At 48.7% G+C, this 22,772-nt stretch overlaps 1 protein-coding gene across 1 annotated transcript; it reads left to right on the forward strand.

The window, feature by feature from the left end:
- The first annotated feature begins 1,432 nt into the window (after nt 1–1,432).
- Nucleotides 1,433–22,297, forward strand: LOC133345273 (nuclear receptor subfamily 4 group A member 2-like). The gene is made up of 7 exons (XM_061555888.1): nt 1,433–1,555; nt 9,541–10,709; nt 12,373–12,502; nt 13,260–13,438; nt 16,697–16,899; nt 18,000–18,178; nt 19,370–22,297. The coding sequence occupies exons 2-7, from the start codon at nt 9,564–9,566 to the stop codon at nt 19,615–19,617; spliced, it is 2,085 nt and encodes a 694-aa protein (XP_061411872.1). The 5' UTR covers nt 1,433–1,555; nt 9,541–9,563; the 3' UTR covers nt 19,618–22,297.
- Nucleotides 22,298–22,772: the final 475 nt, after the last annotated feature.

Here is a 22,772-nt window from a genome sequence, read left to right on the forward strand (position 1 = left end):
AGGCGAATTCATGATTCCTTCGACGTGTTCAGCCCTGACTCACTGCAGATCATGACATGAAAACATCATCGCTATATTGTTGGGTTTATTTTTTTTTACAGAAACCACTTAAAGAGAGTCTGGCATTGACAAAGAGCTCATTGTGCAGATTGTATCGGGGGCAACTACAGCGAGGCGACAACCATCTCACGGTCTCGTCGCCAGCGGTTCAGGGGGCTTCTTTTACCTCCACAGGTACATTCATTACGCCGGCATTCAAGGTAGCAGCAGTTGCAGCAGTAGCAGCAGCGGCAGCAGCAGCGGCGGCGTGGAAATGCCAAGGACGTTCCTTTTTGCATTTTGAGCCACGGGGCCGAGACGCTTTGTCCGGTTGTTACGTGCAGCGCGCGGTCAATGAAGCCGCTCCAATCGAGATGATGATGGTGGTGGTGGAAGTGCGTGTGGTGGAGGATGAACGTGGACACCGCATTGCACGACGGAGCCCCCGTGGAGTGATGGGGGCGGGGGGACAAAGACACAGAGGTAGAACGGCGCCAATGCCATCGGGCAAACATCGATTACCGTAAGAGCAAGCTCCCACCGCCCCCGCATTTTAATCATAATTATCCCGGCTCCACGCCCCTAGCGCAGAGACCCCCTTCTAACGAGCACTGATCGTGTGAGTGTGTGGGCGGGGAGGGGGTCTTGTGGTTAGCGCACCGTGTTACGAACCCCGGGGTGAACCGAGTTAAATTTCTGCTCACGGCCAACATAGGTGACGATTATCTGAATCGGTCCCGGGCGTGACCACCCTCCCCTCCCCTCCTAGGAGCGACTCAGCCTGAATTGAGTACCTGGTATGATGTGTATAAATAAACATCGCTACTGGGGGAGACAAAGGCGGCCGGCAGGTCGTGGTTTTAGCCACCAGAGGCACGTCCCATCCGTGTGCCGCGTTGGCCTTCATAGGTGCTCGCTTTAACTGCAGCACTTGCCCCAACAGTCCGCTAAAGGCTATACGGGGGCTCTTTATCCTTGTGGGTAGGGAACGAGGGGAGTCGTGGAGGGGTTGGCTGGGGTGCGGGCTATTCCGCCTCCCCTCCTGCCCCCCCCCCTCCCCACCCTTAACATATCAATGCATCTCTAATGTTTGCGCGGACATCGAGGTAACGAGGGTTCCCCCATCGCGGGCCACCGGGCATTGGGTAGCGCGCACGCCGCGTCGGCACGGGTGGCGGCGGAGGTGGTGCCGACCGATTGGGCCGGCCCCCAGTGGACGAGTGGGTGGATGGGATGGGTCGTGGGTGGGTGGTGGTGGGGTATTGTTGTGGGCGTGCATGTGCGCAGGGGGGGGGGCCGCGTGACGCCCGTGGCCCACGGGAACGCGGCTCGTTCATTGGCAGCGACGGAACGACGCTCCCGGTATATCAGCGGTGATCGCGCGCGGCAGGTACGGGCTCATTATTTACGATGTGTCGCGCGCGGGGATTCCGCGCCGTGGGATTTGGCGGCCGCGCGTGAAGGGAGGGACCCTTCCCTGTCGAAGTGTCTTTAAAGATCCGCGCTCGTAGCGAAGGTACGTTGGGTGACGCTGCGGTGTGGGCAGGAGGTGATAGATACCGCGCCTGGTTTTACGCAGGAGCGCGTGGGTTCGATCCCCGGACGCTGACCGATGCCTGTTTGTGAATGTGTGGAGTCTTTGGCGTGTTCTTTCTCGCCCCGTGCTTTGCGTGGATTGAACTCGGGGTTGCCTCCCTGTTTTTTTTCCTCCACGTTTAGAAACACGTGTTTAGATTATCTCTGCTTGCTGCTATAAAGCCCTCACGCGTGATGACATCTGTCATGTACATGATCTAACATCGCCTCTGAAAAAAGAGCTCATAGCTTCAGTGGGCTTTACCTAGCGAATTCAACAGTATTAGTTGTATACCTCTAAGGAAAACATATTTCAGCCTCATCAAGTATTCTTCTGACGTAGTTGCCGAGAGACAGATGTGACGTTCGGTCGAGGTTGGTCGATGATTGCGTCAGGAGGAGCCCTGTGTGACGATTCCTCCTCATTGCGTGGAATTACTTGTGCACGTTAACTTGTTGAAAGAATAAAATAAAACATTCAATTAAATAACAACGCTCTTCTAATTTTAAGAAAAGGTTATACCGCATTGTAGTAATATATTATTTCATGTTACGGAAGGGGTAGCCATCAAGCGTCCAATAGTTAAATCTTGACTTGAAGCTTTCGTGACTGCAGTACGTCATATTCTTTGGGTCTTTCGGTAAAGTCACGTAGATGGGTTCAAATAAAATAACAACAAACTACGACGTTTCAATCGCAACACAAGCGGTCGTCTGCAGGAAAAGGAGGGTTAGCTTCCAAAGGCAAACTATAATTGTTCAGCACAGATCCAAGTTTGTATATACGTGTATATATATTGATAGAGGCGAAACTTCTGAAATGCCTTTAATTGTAATCACCTTTGATTTTTTTATTTAAACGGTCACCAAGTTTCAAGCCGTGATGTGTTGGTTGATGCACGACTGGGTCCCATCCTCTCGGTGCGCAGCGATTTGGCCTGTGCATGGCCACGCTGTCACCTAAAACAGTGTCACACACAAAGACACAGATCCCCCGTATAGTCTTCACGGACTGTAGGGGCAGGTGCTGTTAGCGAGCAGCAACTACGAAGGCCGACACGGCACACGAAGGGGTGGGTAGCCAGCACCACGCCCGGCCGCCTTTGTCTCCCTGGTGGCGATGGTTACGACACACCGCGCCAGGTACCAATTTAAGGATGAGTCGACCTAGGGGAGGCCCAGGAACCGGTACAGGTTAATCGACCGAACTCGTAGCGCACAACGATTCGGCCTTCACGTCAAAACCTTACCTCCAACTGTTTAGATATCGGAAGTACCCATCGGAACCCCGGGACAACCCTCTGTGCGCAAGCAAGCGAGCACTGCCTGTGTGCACGCGAGGCAGGCTTACGCCGAGATTATACACATCATTAAGAATTGTTATTGTACTCGGGGAAACATCAGCAGGGCATTCGAAGCTGTGTAGAAGCAGAGGGAATCCACGCTGCCACGTGATTGCGCTTACGTGCATGACTGCTGCGTGGCTTGCCCTTGTAAGAGTTATCATTGATAAATCTTAGTCGTAGTATAAAACAAATTAACCCGTAAAAACAAAGTTTTTCACTATAAATCCTTTATATGCGTGGCATCGGTTTTATTTTATTATTAATTTTTGTTTTTCTTGAGTAGGAGTTTCATTTTTATCACATTGGTATTTTAAATTACATATGAAACATTTTTTTTCCTAAAAAGTGGAAAGTTTGGGCATTTTTTTTTCACGAAAATAAATTGTCACGCACAACGAGGTCTGTGTGCAAAATGTCAGCTCGATTGGATCACGGGATGTGGGTTAAAAAACGACCGAAAGATTTGCACGGTCGTAAGCGTGCAAGCAAGCAAGCAAATGAACTTGATATAAAGGATTTTAAAAAATACCAGCACTCTAGAGCCTTTGATTTAGCTGAAAGGGTTTTTTTGTTGTTGCAAGGTGTTGGATTGCCGGAACAATGCGGTGTTAACTTGTAATATTTTTTTTTAAGACGTGACCGTTATTGACCAACTCACGTGCCCTATATACGAACCCTCTGACAACACGAGATGTTGTTGATAAATCAATAACACCGTCGCCAGCATTGTGTGCGTGTCTCTCCGTCACTCACCCTCGGCCGTGTCGTTTTCTCAAAGAGCATCGGCGATCGCGGTATTCCTCCCGCAATGTGACTCTGTCCACGAAATATTCACTTACGAACGTCGCATCGGACGCTCCTCATCCTCCTCCTCCTCCCAGTTGGGTGCGATTCTTCAAAATCGCCGTGAAGTGCATTCGAAGCGCTGTCTCCGCCTAACTTCGTGCACCTCGCAGCAGCAGCAGGAGATTTTGGCCGTGGCCATCGAACAAAGGCGGCGGCCACCGCGTCGCACGGCGCTTGAAAACGCACTTTCGCGGCCGTCTGGAACGCTCTCCCTTCCGATATTAGGACGCCATTGGAGCTATGCACTTTCAAATGTAGATTGAAAACTCATTTCTTTACAACTGTGTTTTAGTGCTTAGTTTGTTGTCGTTTCCCCGCACCTCCGATTAGTACAGTTGGCTACGTACGGTGCGAAAGAAGTTCAACATACATGCGTATTATCCCCAGGCACAACATCCCATTCCGTCTCTTGTCTTTCTCATTACATCAGAGGTGTATACCGCATTTAAATGACGTGAATTCATTTAGATGCTATGTCTAGGTTAACATGATGTCGAAAGTATGCAAGTATATACAATATAAATTTGCTTAATTAGAACAAGAAAAACGCATCACCATAGTCAATTTAAACACTCTTTCATTACAATTATGCCGGTTATATTACAAATCCAAGCCGTCACTTCAAATTCATCTTACAAGCTAGATTACACGATGGATTTACATAAAGGAATATGCCAACAGCTATATCATTATAGACGTGTGGAATAAGTAATTATTATTTTTTTAAAGTTAGAGTATGAAAATACATTCATTAAAGTTACACAATTGCCACTAAATGTGTTTCGCAAATTGCAACCACAAATGCTCGTGATGCATCGTATTGGCTTTGGTGACACTGGGCTGTGCACTCAGCTAGGCCAGTATGTACGTTGAACTTCTATTGCATCGTACGTAGCCAACCGTGCTAGTCGAAGGTGCACAGAATACGCGTGCCCTCCGTACTCTCTACGTGACCACTAGACACCCGTGATTGGCCTCTATCTCAAACCTGTCCTTCGCCATATCTGCTCAGTTCAAGTCATTCTCCTTCAACAGTCAACATCTCTGGTAACATTTAGTCCTCTACGCCAAGGTGCAAAATCATACATCTGAAAGAAGTAATTTTTTTTGCAGTTAACACGAATATTCTACACGCATCGCCAAACACGTACGCGTGGGCTCGCGTGCGTGTGCGGCATTTGTGGTTGCGGCTTGCAAACGGCGAAACGCAGACCTTGTGCTGCTCCTTAGTCAATGCGTGCGAGTTACAGCCCCGCAAAGTCTTCTTGGTTCTTTCGGTAAAGTCACGTAGAATTTAAATAATAAAATAACGTGACTTTACCGAAATAACCAAGAAGATGTATCCCTGCAGTGAGAATTATTTTATTATGTTTTATTTTTATTATTTTATTATTTCCATTCTACGTGACTTTACCGAAAGAACCAAGAAGATGAATCCCTGCAGTGAGAATTATTTTATTATGTTTTATTTTTATTATTTTATTATTTCCATTCTACGTGACTTTACCGAAAGAACCAAGAAGATGAATCCCTGCAGTGAGAATTATTTTATTATGTTTTATTTTTCTTATTTTATTATTTCCATTCTACGTGACTTTACCGAAAGAACCAAGAAGATGAATCCCTGCAGTCACGAAAGCTTTAAATCGAAAAATAGCCCCGCGAAGCTCTGCTTGCTGTCACAAGCATCGCGCCGGGCTTATGAACCCTGGGATCGGAGTTCAACTCCCTGGTCCGCAGCTCACTTCCCCAACGCCCTTTTACCAACCAGCGCTCGCCAGCAGTGATGAAGTATGGCCTAGACATCTCTCACGACCGACGCAGCACAAGGGAGGCCTTCATCTAGCATTTACTTGACACTGTCTTTTGGTTGTTATTATTATCGACGATGATGATGATAATGAAATTAAATAACAAAAAATTGACGTATGCATTTTTCAACGAAACTTAACAAAAAACACGCAGATATTGCCGTAGAGAAGCGAGTCCAGATGACATCAGAAATACCAGCATCTCACGAGTTACATGCACGTGACACTAGTGCTGAAATCTGAGGTTCTTGCGGCTGCGCTGACTGGCTCTCCAAAGTGGATTCGGCTGAGACTGCGTTACGACCCCAACACCGCGTTGGGAAGCTGTGCAATTGTAATATCGTTTTAAAGCTTAAATACAGACCCACCTGACACAAAGATTCCCCCCGTGTAGCCTTAACAGACTGTAGGGGCAAGTGCTGTTAGCGAGCACCTATGAAGGCCGAAACGGTACACGAGGGAGTGGGTGGCCAGCACCACGCCCGACCGCTTTTGTCTCCCTATAGACGATGTTTACACACCGCACCAGGTACTCATTTGAGGCTGAGTCGACCTAGGGGAGGCCCAGGACCGGTTCAGATAATCGTCACTGGTGTTGGCCGTGCGCGGGAATCGAACCCTGGTCACCAGGTTCATAGTGCAGCGCGCTAACTGCTACACCACCACTCCCCACCGACACACACACACAGATGCAGGAATGTCGAAAAAACTGGGATGGAAGTGTCACCACAACCTTGTATGTTGAACTTCTTTCTTACCGTACGTAGCCAAACGTGCTAATCGGAGGTGCGTGGTTAAGGACAACAACACTAAACACAACACAAAAGCAGAGAATATGGTTGTTTCTTTATTAGATCGACTCGGCTTCTGCGTGCCAGTGAGTTTGAATGGATAATTATATGTTTACTATAATTACAGTGCATACTCAAACTAAATATAAATACATACTACATTGGCTTCAATATCGTGTCATAGTGTATTAAATATAGTGCCAAATATAGTTTGCTTCACGACATTGGCTCGACAAGAGTTTTTTCATATATATAAAAACAAAAACACATTATTTTGCACGTAAATTCTGTTTCGTTATTTTGTGGGGTTTTTTTTTAGTAAATTTTCACAAGGTATGGAAATTAGTCTGGGGACAGCCGTGGTGTTTAGTCTGAAAACTCCACTCAAACATTTCCGTTCGGAATCCTCGCAAAGGCTCTCAACGGACGAAATTTAAACGTCACAGGATGCAACCGGCTCCTGCAGAGTTATATTTAATAATTCACAGCAATTGGTTTTAATTTGAATATTGATCGCAAGTTACATTTATAATTAACGTATCCCCTGCATTGCATTGCAGAGTACAATTTGAAATGTGCGGTGTTTTTTTAACACGTACATTTTAGTTGTACGCAAATAATTTTTCCAAATTACTTTCGTAATTGGAACTTACTTAAAACAGACGTTCATTCATGTTCAATGAAACGAAGTGAAACAGATGATGAACACCCGTGTAAATTGTAGATTTGTATTTATTTAGAGCTAGAGGTTCAATGTCGTTTCGATCAAACCATCTTGATGCCTACTGATGTAGCATTCAGCTCCCACCACCGACGTAACAGATCGAGCGAAGATGGCAAACTACTTGCTGTGTTTTTCCATCTCTTAGCACGAAAAAACTAACCATCGTTATGGAAAGTATCAGCGGCAACAACAAACAAAAACGCAGACAATAATATTCCACCTTCCCATATCTGTCTCATCACGTACATTGTTTTTATGTTTTATTATTTTACGCATCCCATGCGCCACGTGGCTTTCGTTTCCCCAGCACCATTGGTCTTAATGCAAGCGAACTCTGGACTGGTTTCGGACATTAAGTGTCTCATCGGCCGGAATCTCGCTCGCTTGACGCCAATCCTGGTGAACCGCCAGATATTCATAGGCAAGGGATCCCTCTCTGTTAGACACGGGTCCTAGATCGACGCAGAACCACGTGTTGAATTGGAGATGTGGTGCGCCACTATTCCCGGGAGAATGCGAATCGCTAAAAAAAGCCACATTAATAGCGATTGAACAAAGCAATCAAATGTTTATGAAATAAATATTAGGCTACAGCGTTCGAATTGTCAGTCAACAACTTTTCATAGTGTGGAACCGTATAAAAAAAAAAACTCTTATATATACATATAATTTATTACAATGTTATATTAATTATATTGCTATATCATATGCTCTATGTATGCACATACATACTTTATGTGGAACGTCTTTCGCACCGTACGTATCCAACCGTGCTAATCGGAGGTGCGGGGGAATGGACAACAAACTAAACCACAAAACGCAAGGAGTAACTTCTTTAAAATGAGTTTTCGATCTAGATTTCAAAGTGCACAGCGCCAGAGTCTTGCTAGTATCTGAAGGAAGAGCATTCCCGACGGCCGCAGGAGCGCACTTGAAAGCTCCGCGCGATGCGCTGACCCTTTTTGTTTGACTGGCAAGCTTTAAATCGAAATTTAAGCTAAAAGCCGTTGCTGCGAAGATGACCGGAGTTCACGTGATGATTTACGGTCTTTGACGAGACTAGATAAAGTGCATCCGCAGCGTGTTTGAACGAGGAGACAAAGTGCGCGTCGGAATGTTTCTCGTGGGTCTGGAGCCATCTCGGTGATGGCGAGATGTTAATTACCTCGCCTGGTATGCAGGAGGTCGTGGGTTCAATTCAGACCCTGACGCCTGCTGCTGTATATTTGGAGAGTAGGCATGCTCTCCCCGTGATCGCGTGGATTTTTCTTTTCTTTTCCGGCTCCTCCCGGTTTTTGCCTCCACATTTAAAATCAACATCATGCGTTTAGAGTATTTGGCTGCTATAAATTGCCCCGCGATGATGAGTCACTTCGTTGAGCTGTCATTTGTGATGTCCAGCCCGCTTATGAAAAAGAGCTCTCTATAGCTCAGTGGGGCTTTACCTGCTAATTAAAAAAAAAATTGTCGCAATAAAAAATAGTTTTTTTTATTTAAACGACGCCCGGCGAAAGCTGTCCCGGGTACCAGAGCCCTCGAAATAGTGTCGCGTGGACACCCTCGGCTCTCTGTGGCCGGCTGCCAAGGTGACGCAGCGTGTTTGGCTCCGTAAACAATTGACCGAGAGCCTCGAGGAAAAAGGTGTACCGCCCAGGTGACGTCCGCGCGCGATATTAAAACACGGGCTCGTGGGGCAACCGACGCAAAAAAAAAACTTTGAAAAAATAACATTTGCCGCGCTCGAAGCTATTTTATTCTCGCGAACAATTTACGAATAGAGAGATCGGCCGGTTGGACCGTTGGTGACGGGGCCTGCGCGCTCTCCGAACGCGTCGCCGTTTCGTAGATAATGGTTTAAACGATCGGCAGTAAAGGTGCGTGCTTGCCTGTGCGTACCTGTGCGTTCATGTTGGGGGGGGGATAAGCACAGCCCATCAAGCAAACCACGCATCGTCGGCTCTTCCAGTTGGCGCTCATGCACCTACGGGGGCCGTTATGTAATCGTGATAAAGAATTTAGATCGGATATAAATCTAGAAATGGGATGTTACAACAGCAGTAATTGTCATATAAAGACCGCGATTGCCACCCCCCCCCCCCCCCCCAATGCATAGGAATGTGGAATTTCAATCACTGGCTCAGCACCACCAAAGTGCAAATTTACAAGCGAGCCATTCTTTGCTCAACGCTTGCTTGAGCGTCAGATTGAATACAAATTTCTTCAGAACTACTTTTTTTTGTTGCGTTTAGTTTGGTGTCCTTCCATCCGCACCTCCGATTAGCGCGGTTGGCTACGTACGGTGCGAAAAAAAAAGTTCAGCGCACACACGCGCGTGCGCGCGCGAGCAGGCACGCGCACGCTTCTCACGCTCCCGTGCGCCGTTCTCTCTTCTCTCCCCCCTTGCACAGACCTCCGAAGCACCGACCGACAAATGAGCGCAGCGGCGGCGGACGTGCTCAGATCGCCGAGCGGACGAGAGCCGAGCGCCGGACCGCTTCGCGACCCCCGGCCGCTGGACCTGAGTCCCCGACTCATGGACACTCCCGAGTTTGTGAGGCTCAACATGGAGCTGACGAACGCCGACGCGCCCGCGGGGGTCGTCCACTACGACGGCAAGGCGGGCGACTTCGCGTACCACCCCTACCACGGCGTGAAGGAGGAGCGGCCGATGGTGCACGGCTTCCTCACCCGCGACCTGAGCCCCATCGACTTCTACAAGCAGTCCCCTCCCTCCACGCCCGAGTCCATTGACTCGCTGCAGCCGTCGCTGTGGGACGAGCAGGGCGGCTCGCACGTCCAGTACAGCCTCACCAACCTCGCCAGCGTGGAGAGGAAGCCGGCGCCGCACACGATGGGCTTCAAGCAGCTGCCCGTGCCGTGCACCATCCCCTCCCCGCCGGGCATGAAGATCTACCTGCCACCCCATCCCGGCGACTCGGAATCGTTTTACAGGCAAGGGATGCCGGGGTACGGCTTCGCGAGGCCCATCGCGGCCGAAAGGCGCCCCCACTTCTTGACGAAATTCCCCATGCCGCCGGACTCTGACCACGGCCCGCCCCAGGCCGCCGGCCCCCTGCAAGACCCGGAGGCATCGCCCCCGGTCAAGAGGCGACTTCACCCCGGCATGGACGCCCTGCCGGTGGGACGGGCCATGCCGGGGTACCCGATGGCCCTGTCGCACTTGGAGCACACCCTCGGCAGGATGCGGCCACTCGCCGAATGTCCCTCCGCCGTGAAAATGGCAGGCTTCCACCCGAGCCCGGCTTCGCAGCGCCACTACGAGCCGGCCCACTACGCCGGGCCGTTCCACGACGGCGGAGACTTTGGTATCGAGCGGCAGCACCTGCTGCAGCAGCAGCAGCAGCATCAGCATCAGCATTTGCCAGATTCCTGCACTCCAGACTTTGGCAGAGGAGTCCCCCGGCTCGGCTCCTCTCGGTCGGCCATGCCGACGATGATGCCTCCGGTTGGCGAATCTCCGCCGGCGGCCGAGGGCATGTGCGCCGTGTGTGGAGACAACGCGGCGTGCCAGCACTACGGCGTGCGCACCTGCGAAGGCTGCAAGGGCTTCTTCAAGGTGAGCAGGCAACCTCCTCCTCCTACCACCCCGAGTTGGCACGACGAGGGCTGCAACAGCCGCGAGTGTCTCCTCCCCTAGCTGGGGTTGAGCCGCTCATCCTACGCGTCGCCAGCTGGTTGTGGAAATTTCGCATTCCGGGGGGAAGGGGGCAGGCTCTGTGCAGGACAGCCGTTGTTGATTTCCCATAAAGTGGCACGTATTTTTATCATTCCCCCAAGGGGTGAATGGCTGAGTTGACTCTGACCCGGTCTTCATGGTTGTAACAATTAACACAACCCCCCCACCCCTCCACCGCTCGTGAATTGATCAATTGTCACAATTCATGGTTCGTGATTGACTTCAAGAATCGATTCTCTTTTTGCCATTCCTGGTGAATGTAACGGCCTCCAGTGGCTACATGGGTCACGTGAACACATTACATACATCATATATTCCAATCGAGATATATTTAATAAAACACACAAATTGCAAAACGTGTAATTCGATTTATGTTATCGTAACCTGAAGCATGTAATGCGCCATTACACCCCTGATGGGATATGAACCCTTAATCTTGTGGTCGTTCGGCGAATTCTGTGACCACGGTGGCATCCAGCGTGACGGCTAGAGAGGGATTGTCACGAGATACAAATGCACCATCACTCTTTATAAATACAAACTGCAACCGCGATGCAGTCCTGCAAATGCCATCGGTGAATGTGGTGGTGGCTGTGGCGATGCGGCAGGCCGTTGGAACGTGTATCATTCGGTGCGTTCATTCTTTATTTCGAGTAGCATTTTAAGTGTAATCACTCGTTAGTGGAATTTGTCCAATATCCCAAATGTAGCACCAAGAAGGAGCATGGGCAGTTGTTGGTAGAGCCGGTTCCGGCTGTCTCCCCGCTCGTCTGTGATTTAGCGTGCCTTTGAAACGTGCGGCGCGTTATAGATTTGTAACTTTAACGTTGACGGCGGGATAAGGGTAAGCAACTTGAAATTTGGGAGAGAGAAAAAAATACGCGGCATTAAATAATTGGAGGCATTAAGAACAGGAGCTTTGCGATGAGTGGTGTGTATTTGCAGCGTGACAAGTAATCCACAACGTATTGGAGTGGCAAACATAGCTTATCGTTTCTAAGCCACGATGGCGAGATGTTAACTACCTCGCTTGGTATATACATATATATTTGGAGTTTGCGTGATTCTCTCCCCATGGTCGCGTGGATTTTTCTCCGGGTCCTGCGGTTGTTCCCTCTGCATTTAGAAACCTGCTGATTATTTGGCTGCTAATGACTCCTTGTAAAAGGGTGTCAGTTTTGTTGCCAGATAAAAGGGTAAAAACCAATTATCATATTTTGCTACTGGCAAATGAGGTTCCAATGGTGTATTTGGCTGCTGCTATACATTTCCACGTGATAATCCACTTCATTGGGCCATCATTTGCGATCACCAGGTCACTTCTTGAAAACGAGCCAGAGAGCTCAGTGGGCCTTACCTGGTGGTGGGTAGTAAAAAAAAATCAGCGGAAGGTTGGGACTCGTGCCAGATGAGTGGGACTCTATTGTCACAGACGGTGGTGGTCGGCTGTCCGTGCGCCTTGCGGCGGCGTCGGTCCGCAGTGGGCCACGGTGACCTCTCGACCCTTCCCCTCTTGCGTGCGCGATGTTGTGACTGCTCACAGAGGACGGTGCAGAAGGACGCCAAGTACGTGTGCCTGGCCAACAGGAACTGCCCCGTGGACAAGCGTCGGCGCAACCGCTGCCAGTACTGCCGCTACCAGAAGTGCCTCACCGTGGGCATGATCAAAGAAGGTGAGGGGGGAGGGACGCGGGCGGGGGCATCTGTTGCACTCCTGCGGCCGTCTGGAACGCTCTTCCTTACCATACTAGGAAGCCACCGGAGCTATGCACTTTTAAATGAAGATAGAAAACTGATTTCTTTAGAACTGCTCTGTGTTGCGTTTAGTTTGTTGTCATTGTCCCCCACCGCCGATTGGCAGAGTTGGCTACGTACGGTGCGAAAACAGTTCAACATACGTACTACACTACTATACACTACTCTATACACTAAACTATACATTATTAAACACTACACTACTATACACTACTCTATACACTCCACTATACATTACTATTCACTACACTACTATAAACTACACTATACACTACACTATACACTACACTGTACACTACACCACTTCTCGGTGGCCATTCGAAGGTAAATATCGATAGGGATCGGGCCGATGCCCAGGCGTTGGCCATTCTGCAGGGCCCATCGTCAGAGTCACGAATCTATTTTATATATTTATGAGAAATCAGCGTTGATGACAACGACAGGGAGGGAGTTGTACTCCTCCGCTGCACGTACACCGCTGCCAATGCAGCCCCGCAGGTTTATATTTTTCAGTTTAAATAGAAAAATATTATTGACGCGCGTTGAGCAGAGGTTGCCTCTCTCCGCGGATATTTAGATGTGACGTGAACTTTCTGCGCTGTTATTGTCGCTGTCGCTGTTGTCGTTGTTGTTGTGCGAATAACAATCGGGAGGCCCACCTGTGTGGGGATGCAGTGGTGCGCACGGACAACCTGAAGGGCAGGAGGGGCCGACTGCCCTCCAAGCCGAAGGGCCCGGCGCCGACGGCAGAGAAGGGCGCGCCGCGGCAGCCCCCCTACGACAGCTACCTGCAGGAGCTGGTGCAAGCGCACGTCGAGGTCTGGCCGGCCACTTCTCAGCTCGACTTCTCACAGGTGTGCGACTCGCCTTGCTGCTCCGTTTGTTTGTTTTCTCTCTTTCTCTTATCCCCCTCCTGTCCGCTTGCCTCCGCCCTCGCCCCGTTGCCGAACGTGCCCGCTCTCCTGTGCAGGCGTCTTAATGCTCAGAATAGAAGTTCAACAAATGCCGGCCAGAGAGTCGAGTTGTCGCGTGAACAAGCGTGCCGATTTATTCCTGCCTCGGAAACATCGCCGTGTTGGAGAGCGGTCTACAACATTTTAACCGTTTGGTGAGACGACTATCCGTTGTTATATATTCGTTCTCATTGTATAAAAAATAGTTTTTTTTATGTTCATATAAGTATTCATGTAATGGCACTTCTCAGTGGAATATTTGTGCCAGAGAAGCGCGCCACGTGTTGAAGCAAAAATAAAATTGACTTGGCTTCAGATGTACGTGCGTACAGTATGTTGAACCTCTTTCGCGCCGTACGCAGCCGGCCGTGCAAATCGGAGGTGCGGGGGAAGGCCAACAAACAAAAAGCACGAAAATCAGTTCGAGATGAATTGGTTTTCAAACTCGATTTAAAAGTACACGGCTCCAGTAGCTTCCTAATATCGAAAGTAAAATTGTGCGTGTGGATATCTCTCCAACACCACACGCGCCGGTGCTGCCAAAGCAGTCGTAAAAATTTGCCACGTTTGTTCGTCACGTGACAGCTCTGTTCATTGACCGTGTCGGGTGGAGGAGGGTGGACGACACACATTTCACTCTACACGATCTGACCCAGAAGTTAATCATGGATTGTAATGGTGGTTGTGAAATGCTGTGTGTTTACAATACCTTCCCCTGTTTTTAAAATATTTCTGTGTTGGAACACTCTCTTGAGATATGATGTGTTTGTGGATGGCTTTTACTCAGTGTAAGGTCACCCTGTGGCGTGATTAAACAAGGTTCACCCAGCTATTGATATTCTGTGAACTTGAAGTCGGTACCCGTGTTTGCATCCCTTGAACAAATGCTAACAGAAATGTATTTATCCATAAGGACCATTGTTTACCGCATTACATACTATCGCAGTTCAACGATCTCATCAATCCTGTTACCCACTTAATTTTGTTTGTTGCACCGGGATACCACTGCTTTATATAAATACAAAAATAGCTGTCTTGTACAATTCCTTCGCCGTGACTTGTGCTCGTGCAGAGGCTGCCCACGTTGCTCAACTTTGTGTTCTTCGCAAAGCTTTGGGGGCAGGCACATCGTGATCGGGCATCCGAGACGCAGACTGCACGGCACGTGCCGTGTCCTTGCCCTTACGTCAACGTTTGCGTAGAATGGTGGGAAGTGCCCTGGCGGTTTAGAAGCGCACGCACGTCTAAGGTTTCTGAGCCATTGTCTCCGCGATGTGTTTTTTTGTTGTTGTTCCAGGCCCGGGTCAATCTTACTAAATTAAAATGTTCACGTGCGCGGGCGGATCTCAATTGTCTCGGCTCGGTGATTGTTGTTTTTTTTTAAAGAGAAACATTCTGGGAATCGATCCCCGTGCTCGATTCAGATGTACCTGGCCCCGAAGAGCAGCAGCAAGAGAGCCGGGCTTTCTCGCAGTCGCTGACTTACGCAGACTGGACCGGCACTGGCAGAACCACCTTAAGAGGCTTCTCACTTCCCTGCCAAGGCTGTCGCTGCTCGTGGCAAAACATTGGCATAAATAAAAGATAAAGTATTCTTAGGTTTTTTCGGTAAAGTCACGTAGGTAAAAAAATTAAAATGAATAAAAGTAAAATAAAATAAAAATCACGACGTTTCGGAGGCAACACAAGCTTCCGTCTTCAGGTGGAACCGTCACAGCCACGACAGCCGTATCAAGTAAATGAGAGATTACAAGAGCTACCACTCCGTATATATAATGGTTGAAGAGGGGAAGGGCCAAGTATGGCACACTTTTTATTAATATGGTAAGGTGAGGCTTAAGAATAGACTTTACCGAAAAAACCTAAGAATATGAATCCTTGCAGTCACGAAAGCTTCAAATCTAAAAGATAAATTGTTAAATGGAAGCACGGATACATTTAGTCCAATTGAACCTTCAGAGCCTCGATTTTCTATCTGCATGAAACATTTGAGTAAATATCAAATCAAAAGAGCCGTGTGCTTTTTCTTTTGCACAGCACATGTGTTTTCCATTGAGGGTGTGAGAGTAAACAGGCTTGGTTCATGCGCTGGTGAAGCATGGCAGTTCACAAGAATATTTGCTCAGTAACTACCACAATTTAGCGATATTAGAAGCGCATTTCGCAATTTTTATGAAGCTGGCTGCGTGCTGCACCTTTTACGTATTGAAGAAGAGTCCAAGTGGATGCCGCATGAATGCACCCGTTGTGCAGTGTTCAATTCTCGTGAGAGCGAATCTGAGCGAAATGCTGAGGTCCTGGTCTCGCAGTACGACCAGTTTTGACTTGCTATCAACGGCCAACTGAATGACGAGCCAAGATTTAAATGCATGCCTTCCACCAACATAACTCCAAACGACTGCATTGGAAAGCCACGTAACAGTTTCAACATGGCCCGGTGCTCAATTCAACTTGTACCTCACAGGGACAGCTGCCACCGGGGGGGGGGTCCCTGGGGGGGGGGTCCCTGGGGGGGGGGCGTCACTTGCTGCAGTGCACATTGGGATGTGCTGCGTGGGAGGAGCGGTATGAACATTGAGTGGTGGTGGTGGTGATGATGGCGAGGAGAGCACGCCACTTCAGCTTGTTGTCCTTTCCCCCGCACCGCCGATGAGCACGGTTGGCTACGTACGGTGCGAAAGAAGTTCAACGTACACACATATACGTCGGGACTGGGGCACAGATACATGTCAGGCACATTGCATGGGCGACTCAACTTTTAGATAAAAGAGTGGGGGGGGGGGCGGAGGGGTGGGGTTACTAAATGAGTTTGCGTAGCGGCAACAGGATTAGTACACTATCCACAACCACTTAGTAAACATGCTGCATTAAGCAGTGATGGCGAGGGGAGCACACAATTTCAGCTTGACGATCAGCACGGTTGACCACGTGCTGTGCGAAAGGAGTTCGGCATCCAGCGTACAAACATCCAGGGGACTGCCTCTACACCAACACCTTGGGGGGGAGGTGCAGCACACAGGCCGCGTTGGACGAGGCCCTCCGCACGCCGCACAAGCACGGCAGTCGCGGGGTGGTGCCGCGGCGCTGATTTAACATCGCACGCCCGCGTTGGCGCGCCTCGGCTTGACGTGACCCCCCGCCCCCCCTCTCGCCCCGCAGATGAACCCGATGAGCGAGCGCTCCAAGGTGCCCCTGGACTCGGAGCACGTCCACCACTTCTACGAGCTGCTCTCGGGCTCCGTGCAGATTTCGCGAGACTGGGCCGCCCGCCTGCCCAGCTTCCAGGAGCTGCCCGGCTGCGACCGCGAGCTGCTGCTCAGCTCCTCCTACCTGGAGCTCTTCCTGCTCAGGCTCGCCTACAGGTAGGTCATCTCTGGCCTGCGCACCTGATGGCTCACTCACGGGCGAGACGACATCGCATTTCATCCATCTATTTAAGGCCGAAACGGGAGGAGGATTTCGCCACAACTCTGGCTGTCGCCTGATGATGCCGGTTGAAATTGCTGGCGAAACTTCGTACTCGAATTGTAAATGTTGTGGGTTTACTCTCCTACACACCGGTGTGCTGTACTGGTAACGAATTGGCATGTTTTGTTTACGTGACAAACCTCACTAATTGGCTATATTGGGTGGTGGCGGGTTTAGCGACACATTTATATTCATGCAATCTAACCCAAAAACCTCGATTAAGGTAGGTTATCGCCACGTGAAGGGAGGTCATCTCCACGCGCTGCACCTTACAGTTTATTTGTACGTGTGTTGATCTTCTCCCACCGTACGTAGCCAACAGTGCTAATCTCAAGTGCGGTGCTCTGTTTTCCCCCATTTTTTCCAAACTATCATCGCTAGATGTGGCCAAACATTCCAATGTATGACCCCTTCTAAGAAATAGTCTCAAGACTCAGCGAGGCCTTCTTGGATAAATAAATGCCACTACTATTAATATTACGTCGCCTCAGTATGATTTCCAGATGGCATTTGAACTCACTGTCTTCCGACTGTGAGTTGAGTGCACAACATATATCTACGTAATCAATATCCCGTACATGTTGACCCGTGGTACAAGGACTTCAGTGGCATCTATTACACGCAGCGCCAGGTCAGAGCAGCACTGATGGGGATTGCTCACCCAACTTAGTCCGTGAGCCCAGGCCAGACATTTCACTTGGCGGTACCACCTGCGGTGATGTCATTCAAGCGGGTTCCAATTTCTCTATTGTTGTCACCTCTGATTAGCGCGGTTGGCAACGTGCAGTGTGAAAGAAGTTCAACGTGCACACGTACAACAAGAGCGAATTACGCGATGACCATTTGAAATGAGTTGGCCATCAATGAATTGACTTGTATTGGCCGTGTAAATACATCAGTGCCGTTACAGTTTCGCTACCTTTTACTGCCACCATTCCTGCTCTGGCACCGCGGACTAATTAATGGTGGCTTCCCTTGGGGGTGGTTCGCGCAGGTCAAACCCGAAGGAGGAGCGCCTGGTGTTCTGCACGGGGTTGGCGCTGCACCTCAGCCAGTGCGTGCGCGTGTTTGGCGAGTGGCTCTACAGCATCCTGAGCTTCTCCGACACGCTGCAGGCGCTCGAGCCGGACATCGCCACCGTGGCCTGCCTGTCCGCGGCCGTCCTCTTCGGCGGTACGGTCTCTGAACGTCGCGCGGATGCCTCTGAAAAGGCGCGAACGGCACCGGCGGTGCGCTGGGCGTAATTCGGCCTAGTGTGTTGGTTTGTTTTTGTTTTTTTTGTGTTACCACCTCTACCGTACGCCTGTTTGCACGATACAGTGCTCCCGCCCTGGTGTTTGTTGTCCAAACCGGCACGCTTTGAATGCCGCCGCCACCCGTGTCACAACAATTCGCTGCGCGTGCGCGTGTGTAAAAATAATAATGCTAAATAATAATTTAAAAAACACAAACTCAAAATCCATTATTTGGATTTGTAAAGTTTAAAACGTCGCTCGTGTTTAATAGTAGCAATAGGACTCGAAATGCAATTGGGATTTACGACGTTTAAAACATCGCTCATGTGTAGCAAGAATAATATTAATAATAGGACTGTTAACCACAATATAAATGTGCATAGGGTCTGAATGTGACCATAGTGGGCTGTGGGTGGATGTATTTTGTAGGGAGAGAGGCAGCAATGCCACACCCTCGTGTGTGTACTACAGCTTGTCGCTGTGTAACACTTATACAATGAAGCCTGGTGATTGACAGGCGCATTAAACGCTATTGAGTGAAGGTTGGCCAAATGTTTCAACATAGGATTACAGAGCTTGGGCAATTGCTGCTGCTGCTGCTGGTTGCTGGCCGCCTTCCCGCATCGCCGCGGTCTCGCTCGGGATTTGTTTGTTGCAGGTGGTAGCGCGATGCTCGTCGGAAAGTCCTCGGCGATGCCGCTGCACGCAAATCAAACAATTCTTCTTCTTTCGATTTAAAGCTTTCGTGACTGCAGGGATTCATCTTTTTGGTTCTTTCGGTAAAGTCACGTAGAAGGGAAGTAATAAAATAAAACATAATAAAATAATTCTCACGACGTTTCGGCCACAACGCAAGCAGCCGTCCTCAGGTGAAGAGGACGGCTGCTTGCGTTGTGGCCGAAACGTCGTGAGAATTTTTTTTTATTTTTATTACTTCCCTTCTACGTGACTTTACCGAAAGAACCAAGAAGATGAATTCTTCTTCTTGTTGTAATTAATTGGCGAGGATGAAAGCACTCTAGACGTGAGCGGGTACCGCCCTTACAAAAATAATGAACACGCGACGAATTTGACGGCGTGTCTTTCCGGGACGAGGTTTAACAAGTTGCGGTGATGCTCGTGCGTGCAGAGCGACGTGGCCTGCGGCATCCCAAGCGGGTGGAGGAGCTGAGAAACAAGGTGCAGCGCATCCTGCGCGAGCACCTGGACTCGCTGGGAGCGAGGCCGGCCAAGGTGAGGCAACTCTTGAGTCAGCCCGGCCTCCTGCACTCGCTCAGCATGATGGGCCTGCAGCGCATCTTCTACCTCAAGATGGAAGACCTCGTGCAGACGCCCGACTTTGTGGATAACTTATTCAAGGATTCGCTACCTTTCTGAGTGTGCGTGCGTGCGTGCGTGCCTTAGCGCACGAATGTTTGTATTTTGTGTGTAGTGTGCCGGGTGTTTGTGCTTGGTGTGGAGTATGTGTGTGTGTTTGTTTGTTGAACTTCTTTTGCACCGTACGTGCTCATTGGAGGTGCGGGGGAAGGACAACAAACTAAACACAAAATTCAGTTCTAAAGAAATTAGTTTCCAGTCTAGATTCAAAAGTTGCTTAACTCCAGTGGCTTCGTAATATTGGAAGAGCGTTCCAGACGGCAGTTGCTGATTCAGTAGGTAAACGTGAGAATAAATGAACCTGTAGAGACAACTAACTAAAAAGTAGTACAATGTAGAAATGCCCCCTTTGCTCGTTTTTGTTGCATTAAATTTTGACTTTGGCTCCACGATGGAGGACTTTGGAACCACAATGAAGCGTGCGCAGCATATGTTTGTTTGGCTGTAAAAAAAATACATATATAAAATAAAATCCTGACACTGCGCTTGTGCCAGGGTCACAACCGTATTGGAAGAAAATCTCCCCGTTGCTGAATTACCAGATGGCTCCTTTGTGAAATCTTACGAGGATTAGGATCTCCCTGTTGCCGAGATGATGATGATGATGATCCTTATGGTGGGAAACAGCCGTGAGGCAATGCATGGCGCAAGAATGAATATGTCTGTAAATTATGGGTAGGTTGATATTATTATTATTGTTGTTGTTATTTTAAAAATATTTTTTTACGGAGCAGCACTTATAAATGCACTGGCGTCATCGCTGCAGCAGTGGGAAAATAGCCCCGGCATCAAAGCGTCCTCTTCCCAAAGGGATCGCCTGGCCACACTACAGTCCGCACGTGCTGCCAATGGCTCAGCGGACATTGAGTTGCACTGCAGGTTCGGACCTCTGCTCGCTCGCCTCATCCAAGCGCAGCGTGCACAACGCACAGCACTGCAATACCACTGCGACTGCGAGTCGAACGACGCTTTTTAATACCATTTGCGCCGTGTATTGAAAAGGCGTTGCTGAGGACAGACACGGCTCCGCTGTGCTCCTGTTCAAACGAGGATTCAGTAACGCGAGGGCGACGTATTTTGGTATCTCTCGCCGAACGAACCTTGGCTCGATTCAGAATCGGAAATCTGTATTTAGCCCGGAGGAATCCGATGAGCTATGAATCTCTTTTTCACACAGATGTCCAGTACCGGGGCGGCTCAGTAAGTTATAACCGCAAACAATTTTTAAAAAACACGATAGGAGTGCTAAAAGAGAAAAATTCCCACACCCGTTCACCACGCTCGGTGTAGCGTATTACTTTACGATGCCTTTCGTTACGCCTCAACAATTTAGTTTTGGTGAATTCGGTTTTTTTTGTTGCGCCAGTAAAGAACGTGTCTTATTTACTCGTTAATTTATGAATGTGATACTTATTTTTAAGAAGCAATTGTATGCCGTTTTTTTTTTATTGAATATGGCAGTTTTGGGGAAAGGTTGTGTGTAAATCTTCACGCGATGCAAACATATCTGGGTAGTCGACACAGAAGAAAGCCAGTCGTGTTGGAGTCATGTTGGGGGTAAATATTCACAAACAGCTGATCCCCCCCCCCCCCCCCCCCCCACCGTTCAGAAAATTATCTTCACGGACATTCGCAATGCGCAGTGTTCGTTCCTGTGTGGCAGCGCGTGCCGACATTGTGTACGAGTCGAGACGACCGGTGTTAATGGATATATATATGAGCCGCCTTTGTTTTGGAGAGACCTATCAGGAGAGGCAGGGATGTACGTACGTGCATTGAACTTCTTTCGCCCCGTCCGTGCGTTGAACTTTTTTCGGACCGTGCGTAGCCAACCGTGTGTAGAGTCCACACGTAAATCCCCGACTACTCGTTTTTATTTAGTTTTTGTTTTGTCGAGTAGAGTAAAACATCGTAAGCTGCCCGTACCCTCTGTACATTTGAGCGTGGATCGTGGATTTGAACGTGCGTTTGCTTTAAAGGTCATGGCCCCTCGCGGTTCGGCGTCTCTTGGTGTATCGTGTAACGTAGGGGGCTCGTGCATGCAAGGGACTTATTTTCGTAGTGCCTTATTGTAAAGAAAATAATTACAATATATCGTAAAACGTTTCTGGTGTTGAGGGTTTGTTGTGCGTTCACGTGACTGTACATAAATATGTAAATTAATGTCGTAAGAAAAATGTGGAATAAAAGTCAAGGATTTTAATAAAGATGTATCGGTGTACAGCGAATGAAACTAAAGAGTTCCTTCCAGGGGATGAATTGACTTAAGATGAATTTACCTAAAATGAATGCCATGTGAAAACATTCGGGTTAAATCACCTTGGCTCTGTTTCTCGTAGAACACAACACTATTTAGTTCCATGTCTGTAATGTATATGCATAAACGTTATTAATATTAAAATATACCGAATACGGAGAATGCCCATTACAGCCTCTATTTCTTATGCTGGAGTCTGTACGATTGAGTTATCGGGACATAAAGCAGACGCAAGACGAAGGAAATCACTTAAATGTGACCACCTACAGTACAGCGTTACGAATGCAACGTGACGCATCCAACTTGCGGGTTATCCAAACACAAAAAATATTCCACTGTTTGTGAACTGAATCCAGAAGTTTCAGAACACGAACGTATTTATTTGGTTGTTGTTTTTTAAGTGAACCCCGATTAATTAATGGATTGTGTTTCATAATTTTCAGCCCGTTTATTAATGCATAAGCGCAGGCTAATGGATTACATTCCGGTTTTATCTGCGATCGTCTAAGTCTGCCAAGATGCATTGGTTATCCTCTGGTGCTGTGTTGAGAAGGGGCCTGGTAAACAATAGTCAAGTCTAGCAGCAGCACAAACGCAGGAAATATAAAGTCACAAGTTGCGTGCTTTTTGAAGGGGAGAGACTTGCAGGTATCATATTGCCAAAGCATACTGACAATTTTCGCTTTGAATGTAATCATTACATTATTATTAGTGTTACTCTTCAAACGGTTTTGGAGTTAAACAAGCCTCGTGACGAACAGGACGTAAGGAGGCCCTTCATCCAGCATCGGATTTGTGTACATCAAGGGTCGACCACTGTGAGCGTTCCTTTCTACGTTTCAAAACCGCCACATCATCTTGCACCTCTTCCCGTTGCGTTCTCTCTGCCGATAATTTG

The sequence above is a fragment of the Lethenteron reissneri genome, chromosome 21, assembly GCF_015708825.2.
Source record: "Lethenteron reissneri isolate LAM-NWPU_2019-01 chromosome 21, ASM1570882v1, whole genome shotgun sequence".
Lineage (NCBI taxonomy): Eukaryota > Metazoa > Chordata > Hyperoartia > Petromyzontiformes > Petromyzontidae > Lethenteron > Lethenteron reissneri.

Bases quoted from the DNA above. Each gene is read 5' to 3' on its own strand.
- LOC133345273 (XM_061555888.1), top strand. From the start codon at position 9,564: ATGAGCGCAGCGGCGGCGGACGTGCTCAGATCGCCGAGCGGACGAGAG. The intron at 12,503-13,259 runs GTGAGGGGGGAG...GTGGGGATGCAG, and splicing joins CGTGGGCATGATCAAAGAAG to TGGTGCGCACGGACAACCTG. The intron at 18,179-19,369 runs GTACGGTCTCTG...TCGTGCGTGCAG, and splicing joins CGCGGCCGTCCTCTTCGGCG to AGCGACGTGGCCTGCGGCAT.